This window comes from Haliotis rubra, unplaced genomic scaffold (genome assembly GCF_003918875.1).
Source record: "Haliotis rubra isolate DU_JTF1 unplaced genomic scaffold, ASM391887v1 Scf606, whole genome shotgun sequence".
Lineage (NCBI taxonomy): Eukaryota > Metazoa > Mollusca > Gastropoda > Lepetellida > Haliotidae > Haliotis > Haliotis rubra.
The window spans coordinates 98,930-112,361 of NW_025767309.1; the positions used below are offsets into that span (position 1 = coordinate 98,930).

At 37.2% G+C, this 13,432-nt stretch overlaps 3 protein-coding genes across 3 annotated transcripts in view; 1 reads left to right on the forward strand and 2 right to left on the reverse strand.

Moving 5' to 3' along the window:
- Window positions 1–2,412: 2,412 nt before the first annotated feature.
- On the reverse strand, window positions 2,413–6,688 carry LOC124255708. Its single transcript, XM_046689615.1, has 3 exons — window positions 6,592–6,688; window positions 3,818–4,325; window positions 2,413–3,238 (listed from the first exon to the last, which is right to left on the reverse strand). The coding sequence occupies exons 2-3, from the start codon at window positions 4,322–4,324 to the stop codon at window positions 2,768–2,770; spliced, it is 978 nt and encodes a 325-aa protein (XP_046545571.1). The 5' UTR covers window position 4,325; window positions 6,592–6,688; the 3' UTR covers window positions 2,413–2,767.
- A 376-nt stretch (window positions 6,689–7,064) lies between these two features.
- LOC124255709 (sperm-specific H1/protamine-like protein type 2) lies at window positions 7,065–7,770 on the reverse strand. Its single transcript, XM_046689617.1, has one exon. It carries the CDS (start codon window positions 7,740–7,742, stop codon window positions 7,134–7,136), a length of 609 nt encoding a protein of 202 aa, XP_046545573.1. The 5' UTR covers window positions 7,743–7,770; the 3' UTR covers window positions 7,065–7,133.
- Window positions 7,771–11,051: 3,281 nt separating this feature from the next.
- Window positions 11,052–13,432, forward strand: part of LOC124255687 (coiled-coil and C2 domain-containing protein 2A-like) — a 57,903-nt gene continuing 55,522 nt past the window's right edge. Inside the window, 1 exon segment of the mRNA XM_046689577.1 lies at window positions 11,052–11,142. The gene's annotated coding sequence lies outside the window, so the exon portion shown is untranslated.

Here is a 13,432-nt window from a genome sequence, read left to right on the forward strand (position 1 = left end):
TACCATGTTCATACAAGACAACAAATTACATTTTGAACTACATTTATTTATCAAACATGTAAAAAGTAACAAGTGGTCAAATATAAAGCTTGTAAGTATCAACATTGTCCCATTTGGCTGTAAATCTTCAAAATCAATGCTCTCAACAAAATAATGATTTGTGTATAAACAGAAAATAACATGATGATAGAACACAACTTTTAGAAAAGAACGAAATGTCATTGTTTCACCTGTAACATGATCATTGAAAAAATTCAAATGCCTGGCAAAATGTGCATTAATATTACTGAACAAAACTAGAAGAATGTATTAAATGCAATATAAAGGATGTATCACTGGATATTTTAATAACAAATTGTGACTTTCAGATTTCAGCACTTTTTCTCAAATACACTGTTAATAATGCATAAAATGGACAATATACACAGCATATCTCCTCGGTTGAATACAAAAGCACAATCAACATATATTAATGTACAGGTAAATTACAAATGTAACGTGTGTGGAATTGAGGAAAAGAGAAACAATATTACACAAGGGATTTGCTGTACATCTTCAAGTACCATCACATGTTATCAAGGCTGAATAGTTTTTGTATTTGAGTACAACATTTGAGCATCTATACTGCTATTCAAACCCCAGCAGAACATTGATTGAAAAACTGGTCTGCACATAGTCCTCTATACAGCACACAGACCACAAATCATACAAAAATAGCTACTTTTGTTCCAAAGAGAAGTTTGGTCAGGGAACCATGTTTGGAAATCTTGACTTCTGAAAATGTGTAGGACTTTCATTCTGCCCTAAACTGAAGGAGTGAGTGAGTATGATTTTATGCCTCTTTTAGCAATACTCCAGCAATATCACGGCGGGGGACACCAGAAATGGGCTTCACACACTGTGCCCATGTGGGGAATCGAAACTGGGTCCGGCGTGATGAGCTGAAGCTTTAACCGATAGGCTACCCCATTGCCCCTACACTGAAGGACAAGAGGTGTTTCCTTGGGCAAAACACTTTGTTAGAAATATGCCGCTGTTCACCCAGCATGAATCACTGCCTGGTAGAAAGAGATGGTAATATAACTATCAACCTTCTAGCACCTCATAAGGCATTGAGTGAGTGAGTTTAGTTTTACACCGCACTCAGAATATTCCAGCTATATGGCAGCAGTCTGTAAATAATCAAAGTCTGGACCAGACAATCCAGTCAACACAATGAGCATTAATCTGCACAATTGGGAACCGATGACATGTGTCAATCAGGCCAGTGAGCCTAAACCCTCTTACGATAAGCATGGGTTACTGAAGATCAATTCTAACCCGGATCTTCACAGGTTCACAAGACGTAGCAGATATTATAGTGCCACTGAGCTGAGAATGAATCAGAGTACACACCTATTTATTGACCAGGGATATAATTTTGCACACTAAGCATGCTTTGGGGTGTGAATCTATCACAAAAAGTATATGCATATTAATGCCTGAAACAAAGTAGATTCTTTCTTCAGACTAACAAACAAATTCGACAGTATCCATTGACCAGGGTAACAATGTAGCACTTTAAGCATGCTCCAGGGCATTGGTTTGGGCACAATATAAAAATGAACAATATTATGCCTATTACACAAACAGAAGTTTGCTTAATCTCTTCAGGAAAACAAAACAAGTTTAAAACTAATTTAAAAACAAAAATCTGTTATCACGATTGCAACATGTAAAGTAAAAAACAGCATAAAATAGTATCTTGTAAAGTGGACAGAAGCTGGTATGTTGAGCTACTCACTCCAGTTCTTATCTTCTCTATAATGATGAAAACCTTGATGCCATCAGCTAGAATAGCTTCATTAATTGTAACTGATATAACCACCTCCATATCTCTATCTGAAGATAACACCATTATAAATATACAACATTATTAGGAATGTATTTCTGTAACAACTATTTTGCAATTTCTGGGCATACATACAGGCAAAGAGTATATTCATTGGGAAATATGCTGTTTGAGTATTTATTTATATTATATGATGTGTCACAAAGTCGAGGAAAGTGAAGGAAAATATCTTCAGCTCAGCTTCGATCAGTGCTTTAACAAAACAACTCTTAATGCCTACAATAACAATACTTAAACAATGATAAGGCAAAAATAAAATATATGTCCGTTTCCTATTACATGCTTTTTAAAAATAGGGTAGGTGTGTGTTATAGTTAAAGACATGGTCCAACTTCATAGAGTAAAAACAGCTCAAGCTGTAACAGCACCTTATTAGAAACAAGCTTACAGAAAGGTTATTTGCAAAATCTTGGCACCATAAATATATAGACAGTAGATGTGTATACACACAAGTCTATGTTAAAGTATGGGAGTTACGATCATCTTAGCGCTACGATCGCTTTGAGGAACGGGGCCCAGGACTGACAATAATACTTGCTTCTACAGGAAATTTGTTGGCAAGTTATTTCTACGCAAGCAAGCCCCTGGTTCAACACTGACATGAACAGTCACAGTGCTGCAACTGCTTCATGAAATGGGCCTCATGATTTATCATAATATGACCATCTGTACTGTACAGGTGAAATGTACCTGTATGTTGAGTATGTTTGGTACAGATATTTCTGTACAGCAATATGTACAGTTATATCTCACCTTCAAATGAACAGACAAACTGACATGTATTTGTAAAGTGGTATATGTCATACTGAGACAGATTTACATGATGGGTAGAAGACTCAGCAGCAGCTTGAAGGAACTGATTATTCAAGATTGGTATTAGCTCTCAGGATTTTTACCATGATCTACATTGAACTTGTGACTGCTGTTCTGAACACATTTCACAGCATTTCTTCCTATCTTCTGACAACATGGCCAAAACCAGTCAGGAGGACTAACAGGATCTACAGTTCCGTCTTCACATCGCAGGATGGCCTTCACAGGCTTCTTGTGGTGGTAACAGCAAGTGGACTCCTCAGACACCTGCTTGGTCGGGAAGAACTTGGAGCACTTGGAACACTCATATGGACAACTCTTCTCCATCACAAACCGGCCACGTTTCAAGGAACGGATGGCCTGTTCCTGATGTTGAGGGTGGTCCTCTTCTTTGAGAGGAGACTGTGGAGTGATGATGGATCTCTGGGCGTTGCCCCGGAGGATGTTGTGGAGTTGCTGCAGCTTCTGCAGCTTGTTCTGGCTGTATTCCAACTCCCTCTCCTTCTGACTGTACAGAGTCTCCACCCACCTCAGCTGAAAATCCAAATATCTTTGTAAGTTTACTTCTTTGTTTAACACCTAAACTTAGCACTACTGCAGCAACAAAGGATGGTCTGTAAATAGTAGCCAGGTGTGACTCTGAACCACTTGACATCAACAACTGGGACAAGTATCAACCAAGTCAGTAGGTTTGACCACCCAGTTACATTAGTCATTTCTTAAGAAGAGCCAGAATTCACAGGAATGTTGAAGTGATTAACTCGTTTATGCCATAAAATGACAAAATATGAGGTGTGATCACTTCCAGTAAAACATGGTCATTACAAACTTAACAAAGGGACTATTTAACTATTTAATAATATCATTCAAAGTGCTTGAGCACAAAATTAATCAATACAAGAGCCAATTCAAATATTGCCATTCAGTGTAGAATGCACATTTGTGTCAAACATTATTTACTTAATCACATTTTACAATTAAAATCTTCTTTTAATAAAAGGATAAAGGTTCACAAACAATTCATATTTCAATTATTGTTGATAGAGTAATTAACCATGACTCCCTTCATCATGTCTGGAACACTCCAAAATTGTAACCAAGTGTGTAACAAACCTTTTCAGTCTCCTTCTGAAGCTGGGAGTTTAACTCCTGTAGATGGGCACATTGCCGGGCAACGCCCTCCATCATATCATTCTTCTCCATCGCTCTCTGATACATCTCACGCAGTTCCTTGTTCTCATTGCTCAAGTTGACCTCTTTCAACAGCAAGCTCTGGATGATGTCCCGATTCACCCGATTATCTCTGTCGAGATCTTCACAACCTGATGATCCCATGCTTCTGATATTCCCAGTCCCCTGTCTGAAGATATCCACAGTTTCCCTCAGATCCTTGTTTTCGTTCTCCAGTTGACGTAGCTTCAGGTTCAGCTCCTCATTGTACTCGTCCTTCACACGGCTTTTCTGGACAAGTTCTGTGACTTCATCATACAGAGTGTGCACCTCCTCAGGCAAGATGTGATGGTCAATCAGCCCAGCAATGGCAGCCAGGACATCCGAGCCTGAATGACAGTTGGTCTCAGTGCACTGAACTGCCCGCGATTCTTTCTTAGGTTCAGCCATTCTGTAAACCAATGTTATATATAAATAACAATTTCTTCCTTTTTGTAAAAAAATGAGGAGCAATGCATTATTGTTTATTTATCATGTTCAAGCAAACTGTTCAATACCCATTTCGTTTCACTGTCAGCAGAGAAGCATGAACATTTGATACAGCTTTTATACAGTAATATATTGCATCAAGTACAGAACGAACTGAACACATTTAGCAGGTAATGGTCACAATCTATTGGTGAAGTTACCCGTGAAGGTCCGGGTTAGAATATTGATCTTCACTAACCCATGCTTGTTGTAAGATCGGGTGGTCAGGCTTGCTGACTTGATTGACACATGTCATCGGTTCCCAATTGCGCAGATCGATGCTCATGGTGTTGATCACTGGATTGTATGGTCCAGACTCGATTATTTACAGACCACCGCCACATAGCTGGAATATTGCTCAGTGCGGCATAAAACTAAACTCACTCACTCACCAATGGTGAAGTTGGTGTTAAATTAGTAGTGTAGGACAATATCAAGTACTTGGTTATTTCAGCCAAATGTTCAGTCTTGGTAAATATATTTATCCTAATCATTCTAAAATTTAATTTACAAAAACAGAATGTACAATTTGTCAGTCTAAAATGTACTATATTACTGTTATCATTTGCCTTATCATTAGGCACCTAACAGGATCAGGTGGTCAGAGACAGTGACTACCAAGTAGTTGTATTTATACCATGCAAGATAAACCCCATGGCTTTGTCACCCGTGAAGATCTCAGTTAGAATTGGTCTTCAGCAACCCATGCTTGTCTTAAGAGGCGACTTATAGGATTGGGTGACCAGACCAGCTGACTTGGTAAACACATGTTATTATTTCCAATTACGTAGACTGATGCACATGATGTTGATCACTGGATTGTCTCATACCAGCCATATTCCTGAGTACAGCTTTAAGCAACAAACAAACAAGAACCCTCCTACTTAACTGCTCAATAAAGGACAAGGTACATACTACTATAATTCTGTTTTGAACATCAGTGCCCCACTGGATTGCATAGTTTAATCAACTTTGTACTTCCTGGTAATCATAATACATGTACCAGACCATTAAAAAGAAAAATCGGACCTGAGTAAGATTGTACATACACAGTAGCTTCAGAGACCTACTCTGTGTTATTTAGGTAACTGAGAAATTGTTTTTATGTCTTATAAACACCCAGCTGTTGCCACTAGACCTGATAGTGTCAGAAAGATGTCAGTTTCACTTCAACAAAACGAAACCCAGTAAGGACCAACCATGATATTTTCTGTGTTGGGAGGGCTGGGTTTTTTTGTTTCCAGCATATTCAGCAAATAGCATGTCCATGTTGTATTTTATGCAACAACTGAAAGAAAGATAATCTTTTTGGGTTACAACCACAGACCTTTCTTTACTGTTTTAACATTCTAGTCACAATACTATCAAACTATCTTGTTAAGTGTTCCCAGATACAGAACAGATGGTTATGGTTTGGTTTTGAAAAGGTTAAACTTGTTTTGCAAAACCTTTTGTTATATCAGCTTGCTTTATTGCTTTACATATCACATATATTTGATCCCAGATGTCAAGATGAATAGGGTGATTCATTATCAAACATCTGTTCCCAAATAACAGTACCAACATTTAGTTACCAAGTAATCAGTATGTCTGTGGTATTATATTCCTGATGTTGGACGGTAGTAAAGTAACGAGTTATGCTAATGACTGAATCGGATAATGCTTGAGAATAGCAATCTATTGCTATTCCCTCGTGATGGGAAATTATTTAACACTTAGACTCTCAATGAAGAAACACACACTTAGACTCTCAATGAAGGAACACTTCCGTGTCATTTTCTCAACAAGTTCTTAAACAGGATAAAACTATACTCAGTAGGTTGTTTTCGTTTCGTTGTTTGTGTTGACAGGAATGTTTTCAATGGCCAGTTACTCGTTAAACTGTATTTATAAAAACACTTCCGCTTTGATGTACTGTGGCAAGGTTGTTTACCCAACTTACAATCCATAATGTTTTACTCAACTTATAATCCACATTGTACGTATTTCTGTATTGTGTGTCATGTTAATTGAAAAAAGACAACATAAACTACAATAAGTGTCATAATAGCAATGATAAAACGCATTAAATCTACGATCGTGACCTAGATTTACGTTCTGGGTCAATGTCATCTGTTGGTAAAATAATCTTGTATTTATCAGTTACACTGGGTCAAATAGATTAAGCAATCATACATATGATGCATTACCTTAACTCTGCTGCGTGTAATGTAATAGAAACATGAGTATCCAACAGCAGTGCTCAGTCTCCTAAAAAATAGATCTCGCGATGGTCACGTGCAAGCATGTGATTACGTTCAGCTGAGACTATTTTTATATCGCCAGCTCTTAACGTTAGATTACGTCAGCGTTCGTTATGTTCCGATCTGTTAGAAAATCTTGTTCAGGATAAGAAGCGATACAACTTATTTGCTAAACCTCAGTTACTTTGGTTATCCTGAGAGGTATTATTTTATCATTTGGAGTGTTGTAGAACAAAACATTCTGACTATATCGTATCTAGTTTCGAACCATCAGTGAAATAACACTATGAGGTAAAAATCACTACTGCAGCAGGCATATTCACCACGGATATTTGTCAAACGCAAACGACTGGTTCTCAAACGAATACGAAACAGAAGTACATTAAATTGGTAGTCGGGCAATGTAATAAAAGTTTGCTTTTGTGATGACTTGGGTGGCCCTGAAAAGGGCCTGTGGACAGTGTCCTTAAATTGAAACAAGTAGTTGTCTACTTGACGCTGGCTTTCTTACTGATTTTCACCTTCTTGGATCCGGGCTTGACAACCTTCTTTGTCGGCCTCTTGCTTGGCTTGGCCTTTTTGGCAGCTTTCTTGGCCATTGTCTTTGGTCGTTTCTTGGTTGCGGACTTCTTGGCAGACTTTGGTTTCTTGGCTTTCTTTGCCATCTTTGTCTTCCCTGTGGAACGGCTGCGTACTTTGCCTTTGCCTGCCGACTTCTTCTTGCCAGCGGTCTTCTTGGCGGGCCTCTTCTTTGTCACTACTCCTACGCGGAAACGGCCTGACGCTCCACTGGCGAGGGAACCTTTGGGGCGGACCAAGGCTCCCGTCTGAAGACCTTTCAGAAAGCCACGTTTGAGCAAACTTGGCAACAAAGTTGCAGGAATTCCAGGGTAGGTGGCCATGATGTAGCTTTTGATGGCCTGCACAGAAGCGCCTTTCTTATCCTTCAGGGCACGAACTGCCGAAATGATCATATTCAAGACAGTTGGACGACCAGATGGCTTGCGATGAACAACCTTCTTTTGGCGTTTAACAGGAAAGGTAAGTACTGCAGGCCTTGCAGGAGACTGGGATCGGGAACGAGATGGACTTGGCATGATTGCTAGATGTATTCTTGACAGGTACGAGTACTGAACAGGAATACCGTGAAATGACGCGACGTCGCATTTATAGGCAACGCGCGGACGTGAGAGAAGACAACCAACACATAGTCGCTTGAAATGTAAATAGTCTTGGCGATATGTGTAAATTGTGTTTGTTTACCACTTCATTATGATATATTTCCTCTTATTTTGTTTACATTTCGTAAAAAGAAATGGTACCATTGAACAGCTTATGATCTAACGATTCCGGTGCTATACATCAATACCCAATGCAAGTTGATGTTGCTACTCTATTGAAGGTTTTACTGGGAACTATACAGAGGAAGTTTGTGAAAAACAAGGTTTCACTTTCAAAAGTTCTCGAAAACAAAAACATCCTGAAAATAATCAGCACAAATATACTTTGGTGTAAAATATGACATTGTGTTCATTCAAAAGACATATCATACATAACTGTCCAAATCATTTAGAGAGCTCAATTTCGATTTTAAATGTTGACTCAAAAACACAATTATTGACATAAATCGTCCATATTGAATGATTTTCAATATTGGGTTCTGATTATACTAGAAAGTTTTTGCCAATTTATAAATGTTAAATATGTAGCGTATTGTCCCAACCTCGTGGTCTGCTGTCACAAATTCTAGACAATTCCGCTTCTGACCCTAACTAAACACAAAACCGCATACATTATTTGCCCTAGCATCCCTATGTCGTAGCCATAATACAGTACTGTTATGATATTCCATAAATATTCCAATGAATGTGTGAGTTCGTTATGAAGCCTAAACTATCCAGTATACTTACTTTGTCTTTATAATTTAACAGCTGTACAAAATATTAAACAACTGACTGTATATGACATGTTTCATAGACACGAAAGAATGTTCTATTTACTATACTTGAAAATGCATCAGTGATATGCATGACTGTGCACAAAGACAGAGCATATTTTGACGTTTCTTTAATAATATACTTTGTATGAAGACTTTTATCTAACAGAAATTAAATCCACTGCATTCAACCTTTTCCTCCCGTGTTAAATATATAGATCACAATTTTGGGGTGTTTAGATGGAAAACAAATGATGCAGTGAAAAATACTAGATCTATTACCCAAGTCTATAAGCCAAGAAATATATTTTTATATTTTCCCCGACCATTTTCGACAAACATATACAGTACTGTATGGGTGAAAGAAATGTTATCAATATGAGCTGATGTCAGGCATGTTGGTATATATATAGCTATACAATGAATATATACCAAGCCAAGAATACTCATTTATGTATATACATGATTGTCTACCTCATGCAAGTACAGTCTTTGTGGTTCAAAGCATCCATGCATTCCGCGCATGCGACGAGTACATTTACGTGCGATTTGGCTGATGGGTTGATTAAATATATAAGACCCACATATACAAACCGCGTGATTGATTAATGATCGAACCCAAATATGGAGAGGAAAAAACGTATATGTAATGTGTCATGCTAACCTCGAACAAAGATGTCTAGATTGAATGTTCCTATTTAAGTTTGCGTCTTTTCATTTGAAAAGAAAGAAAGAAAAAAAATGTTTGGCAAATATAAGACAGAAAGATGCTCACGGGAAATATTGGATTTTAGTTCAATGAATTCCTGTTATGGTATCTCATTTTTCAACATTTCCGATAAATAAATCAGAAACATTGTGTATTTGACAAACCTCTAGACATTTATCCCAGATCAGTTTAAAGTTAGACCCTAGATATAATTATGGCTCCATAGGCGTGCACTTTATGATGAAATTGTGTATATGTGGCGAAACATTACGTCCATTTGGATCCCAGTGTTGGTTACTGTTAATGGTGATGTGTATGACAGTATCTACATTTTATTGTGTTTTAGTGTGTCTCAGCACGCAGCCATGGTAACAACGTTAGTATGTGCCTCGTGCATCTGGCGATGTTTAACTTACTTTTTCCAAGAGTTGTATTTCTGCATTGAGACCGAAAGCCGCTCGCACGGCAGTTGATCCGGATCTCCATTTTTTAAAATTATGTATATATTTTTTTGTATCATCAACAGTTTGTAAGAATGATAATGACGTTGACCCTACGTCATAGCCAACGCACGGACGAAGACAAGGTTTTGGATATTTCCAGTGTTGTGTTTGTTTGCCTTTTTAATATAACTATACCTTTGTTTCTCTGTCATAATTTATACTGCGTATATATGTTGTATCTTACTTGCTCACATACTGAGACTATCAGAACTGAACTATGTTTGGTGAAAAGCAGTAATGCAGACAAACTATTTTTAAAACATTTTCAGTTATACATATGTTTGGAATGTAAACAAACTTAATTACCCCTAATAAAAACTTTTTTTCAAGGAAAACATATTACTTGTTAAATACCTTTTTAATGTGGCCATGGTACCGGTTCCAATTAGCACATGTTAATAATCTGCAAGTTAAGTTTCTTTGACAAATGAAACGTAATCTAAAATGCACAAACAAATGTGTCACAATATCGGAGCCCTTATTCCACTATCGCAATAAATGTGAATACGGTAGAAAATGGCAAACATATCTAGTACTTTAGACTACTTTATTCAGTGGTAAGTTACTGTATCAATGGCAACAACTTCAGGCAGTTTTGTCAAAGCATTAAAAATAGTCATGATAGGTTTCCTGGATTTACCACAGCATATAATAATATACGAAGAAGGCAACTCCAATTTGTTAATTTAAAAAAAATATCTTTTTGACAAGCAGAATTTAAGAACGCTGTGTGGATAAAGTACAGTATTTCGTAGCAACAGCGTTGTACAGGGCACTACACAGATGACACGCTTAGTGGCACGGGATGTTTCCGTTGCAGTCTTTTCAAAAGTCTAAATCGAAACCGTCGATATAATACTGAAGTAAATAGTATCAAATATAATAGCATAAACATTTTTATAATGATAACTACCCATTTCAGTGATTAGTTTTCCTCAAAGCGAGATATGGTAATTAAGCTGCTAATTATGACAGCTGCCTCCACGAAAAACAATGTTTTGATGATATATGGGTGCTTCTCGCACTTGTTAACAGCAATAGTTGAAGTTTACTCACAAAACAAAAACGAATTACGATTAATATTACATAATGATAATAATAAACATACTGGTGTATTTTAATTAATTAACCTACGTTATATCATAATTATAAAGTAAACTAGTTAAAGTACGGTATCATGTTCATTAACTTAAAATTGTATTTTTCTGCGTATTCCGTTTTAAATTCCAAGTCTGACTTTCATTTACATTCTTCTGCAGCGGGTTCTTTGACAAGTTGTTGCATGCGCTGTTGACTGTTTCCATAGATGAAAATGGGATACCTCATCTGACAATAGGTCAATTTTACCGGTAAACGTATTTTGTTTGTCATTTTCTAAATACCATTTAACAGAACCAATCAATTAAACTATAAGCATTGCTGATCACAGAGACTACAGTTCACACTGTCAGCTGAGGACTACGAGTACGACTATGTTGTACAACTACAAGCTTCTGCTCTAGCCTGAAGTTTAGTCTAGTGTTTAGTATTGTTTTATAAATGTGTTACAACTTAGGGTACCTCAAACTCAGGCAAATGTAAAACAGAAAGTTGGTAATGTCTTTACTTATGTGTATTTAGAACAATTTATGTATTCTTTAGTCTTGTCGCTAAGAAAGAACATGATGTATGATGACTAAGGGAGACAATAAAATGACAATACCACAATATGTTCCTCAGGACAGAAGTCTGTTCCGTATATACTTTACTGATTAACTGAATGATAAACTTGATAAGGAGAGCATTCCATAATATATATATATGTGATTGTTCAGTGCCAGAACTATTATTGTCAAGTGCAGTGATTGACTGAATGGTTTTATGCACTGACAATTGCCATTTTCCCCATGATATTTATGAAGTTTACTGAAACAACACCAATCAACTAATTCTATCAGTTTTCACCATCATTGAAGCAGCATGTGCCATAAACCTCTTCAGTTTCAAAAAATAAATTGTTTATACTATCTTGTGCATAACCTCAGGGGTGGAAATAACCCATTGCCCGACGTCCGAGTCCAGTGTTTTTTTCTGTCGTGCAAGCAAATTCGTTTATCACACTGTACCGGCGTCAAGTTGACTTTCTAATGTTAATTATGTTGTTTATTTAAAAAATTCAACAAGAAAATGGCTGGTATAGTGGAACATTTTTCAGGGCAAGTGATTTCACATGTGCCACTGTACCGGAGTACACTAGCAAATTTTAAAGTTATTTCCACACCTGTTAACATTCAAATATTCAGTATAATTAGTAATAAATGCTGATAACAGTTTGACTTCTGTCGACGGATGTAAGCTAATACTTCCCCAATAAATGATATACACATGCTTATCCTTTACTTCACATAACACTGAGATTGTAAACAATGACAAAATGAAATGTGCATCAGTATGTTGTTGGATTTATATTTAGTCGTGAAATAGTCACATGATACATTACCTCCCGTCCCCAAGTTATTTGATTATTTGTGATAACTGATACCCAACAAGTATGATACAGACTGTAACCAGTGTATGACATAAGGCCCGTCTGACCGCCCGAGACGAGCTAGATTTCTAACGGATGGTCTAAATTTACAGCTAGCCAGCCCGATGGTCTGGTACAAATTTTAGATGTTCCATACATCTGAGTAAATTCACCATATTTGGTCTGGTTAAATCCATTTTGGGCTGGTAACATTTTGAGGTGAGGTGAAATTGGGTTTCACGTCGTGCTTGAGAATATTTCGCTCATATGACGACGTGCATGCGTGTGTATGTGTATGTGCGGCTGCTTGTACTATCCCAGACTAAAGCTGTTTTTATAGTGCTAGCCCACTGAGATACCATGCCGCAGTGAAGCATGAGATACCCCACATTATACTGACTCCGAGCCGACCAGTCCTTGTTGTACCCATTAATGCCGAGCGCCAAGCAGGGACCAACAAGTACCATATTTTAACGTCTTTTGGTATGACGCGATCGGGGATCGAACCCGCGACCTTCCGCTCTCCCCGGCGGACGCTCTAACCACTACACCAAGGAGGCGGTTGGTAACATTTTGAAGTTACCAGTCCTGATGTCTGGCTGGATAGTGGGCTTATTTCATATACTGCTGTAACAGAGGCATAAGATAGTATGATGTCATATATAATTCATGGTTTAGGTCATTATTTTTATGGGCAAATACTAAATACCTATCATTATGGTTTAATTTGTCAGCTGGCAGTTATCTGTGTCTTAAATATTGTCTTCAGTAACCAATGATACTTAGATTTCTCATACTTACAATCAATAATGATATCCCAATTTCTTTAAAGTTTCTAATCAGATTTTCAGAATAGTTGCAGTTGCACCCATCCTATTTATAAACATTAATGAAATTTGGTATGTGTATAGTCAGTTGTAGGATGAACATAATATGTTCATCCTATGTATGTGTATAGTCAGTTGTAGGATGACCATATTATGGTCCATTATTTGTGATTATACATTTTAATCTTGATTGCATATTTGCACTTTAACCATACTGAAACTAGAAACTTCTTACTGACATTATTCTGACTTTCTTAAAATATTATGAAATTTTGCATACTAAGTAGTAGGGCTGAACACATATGG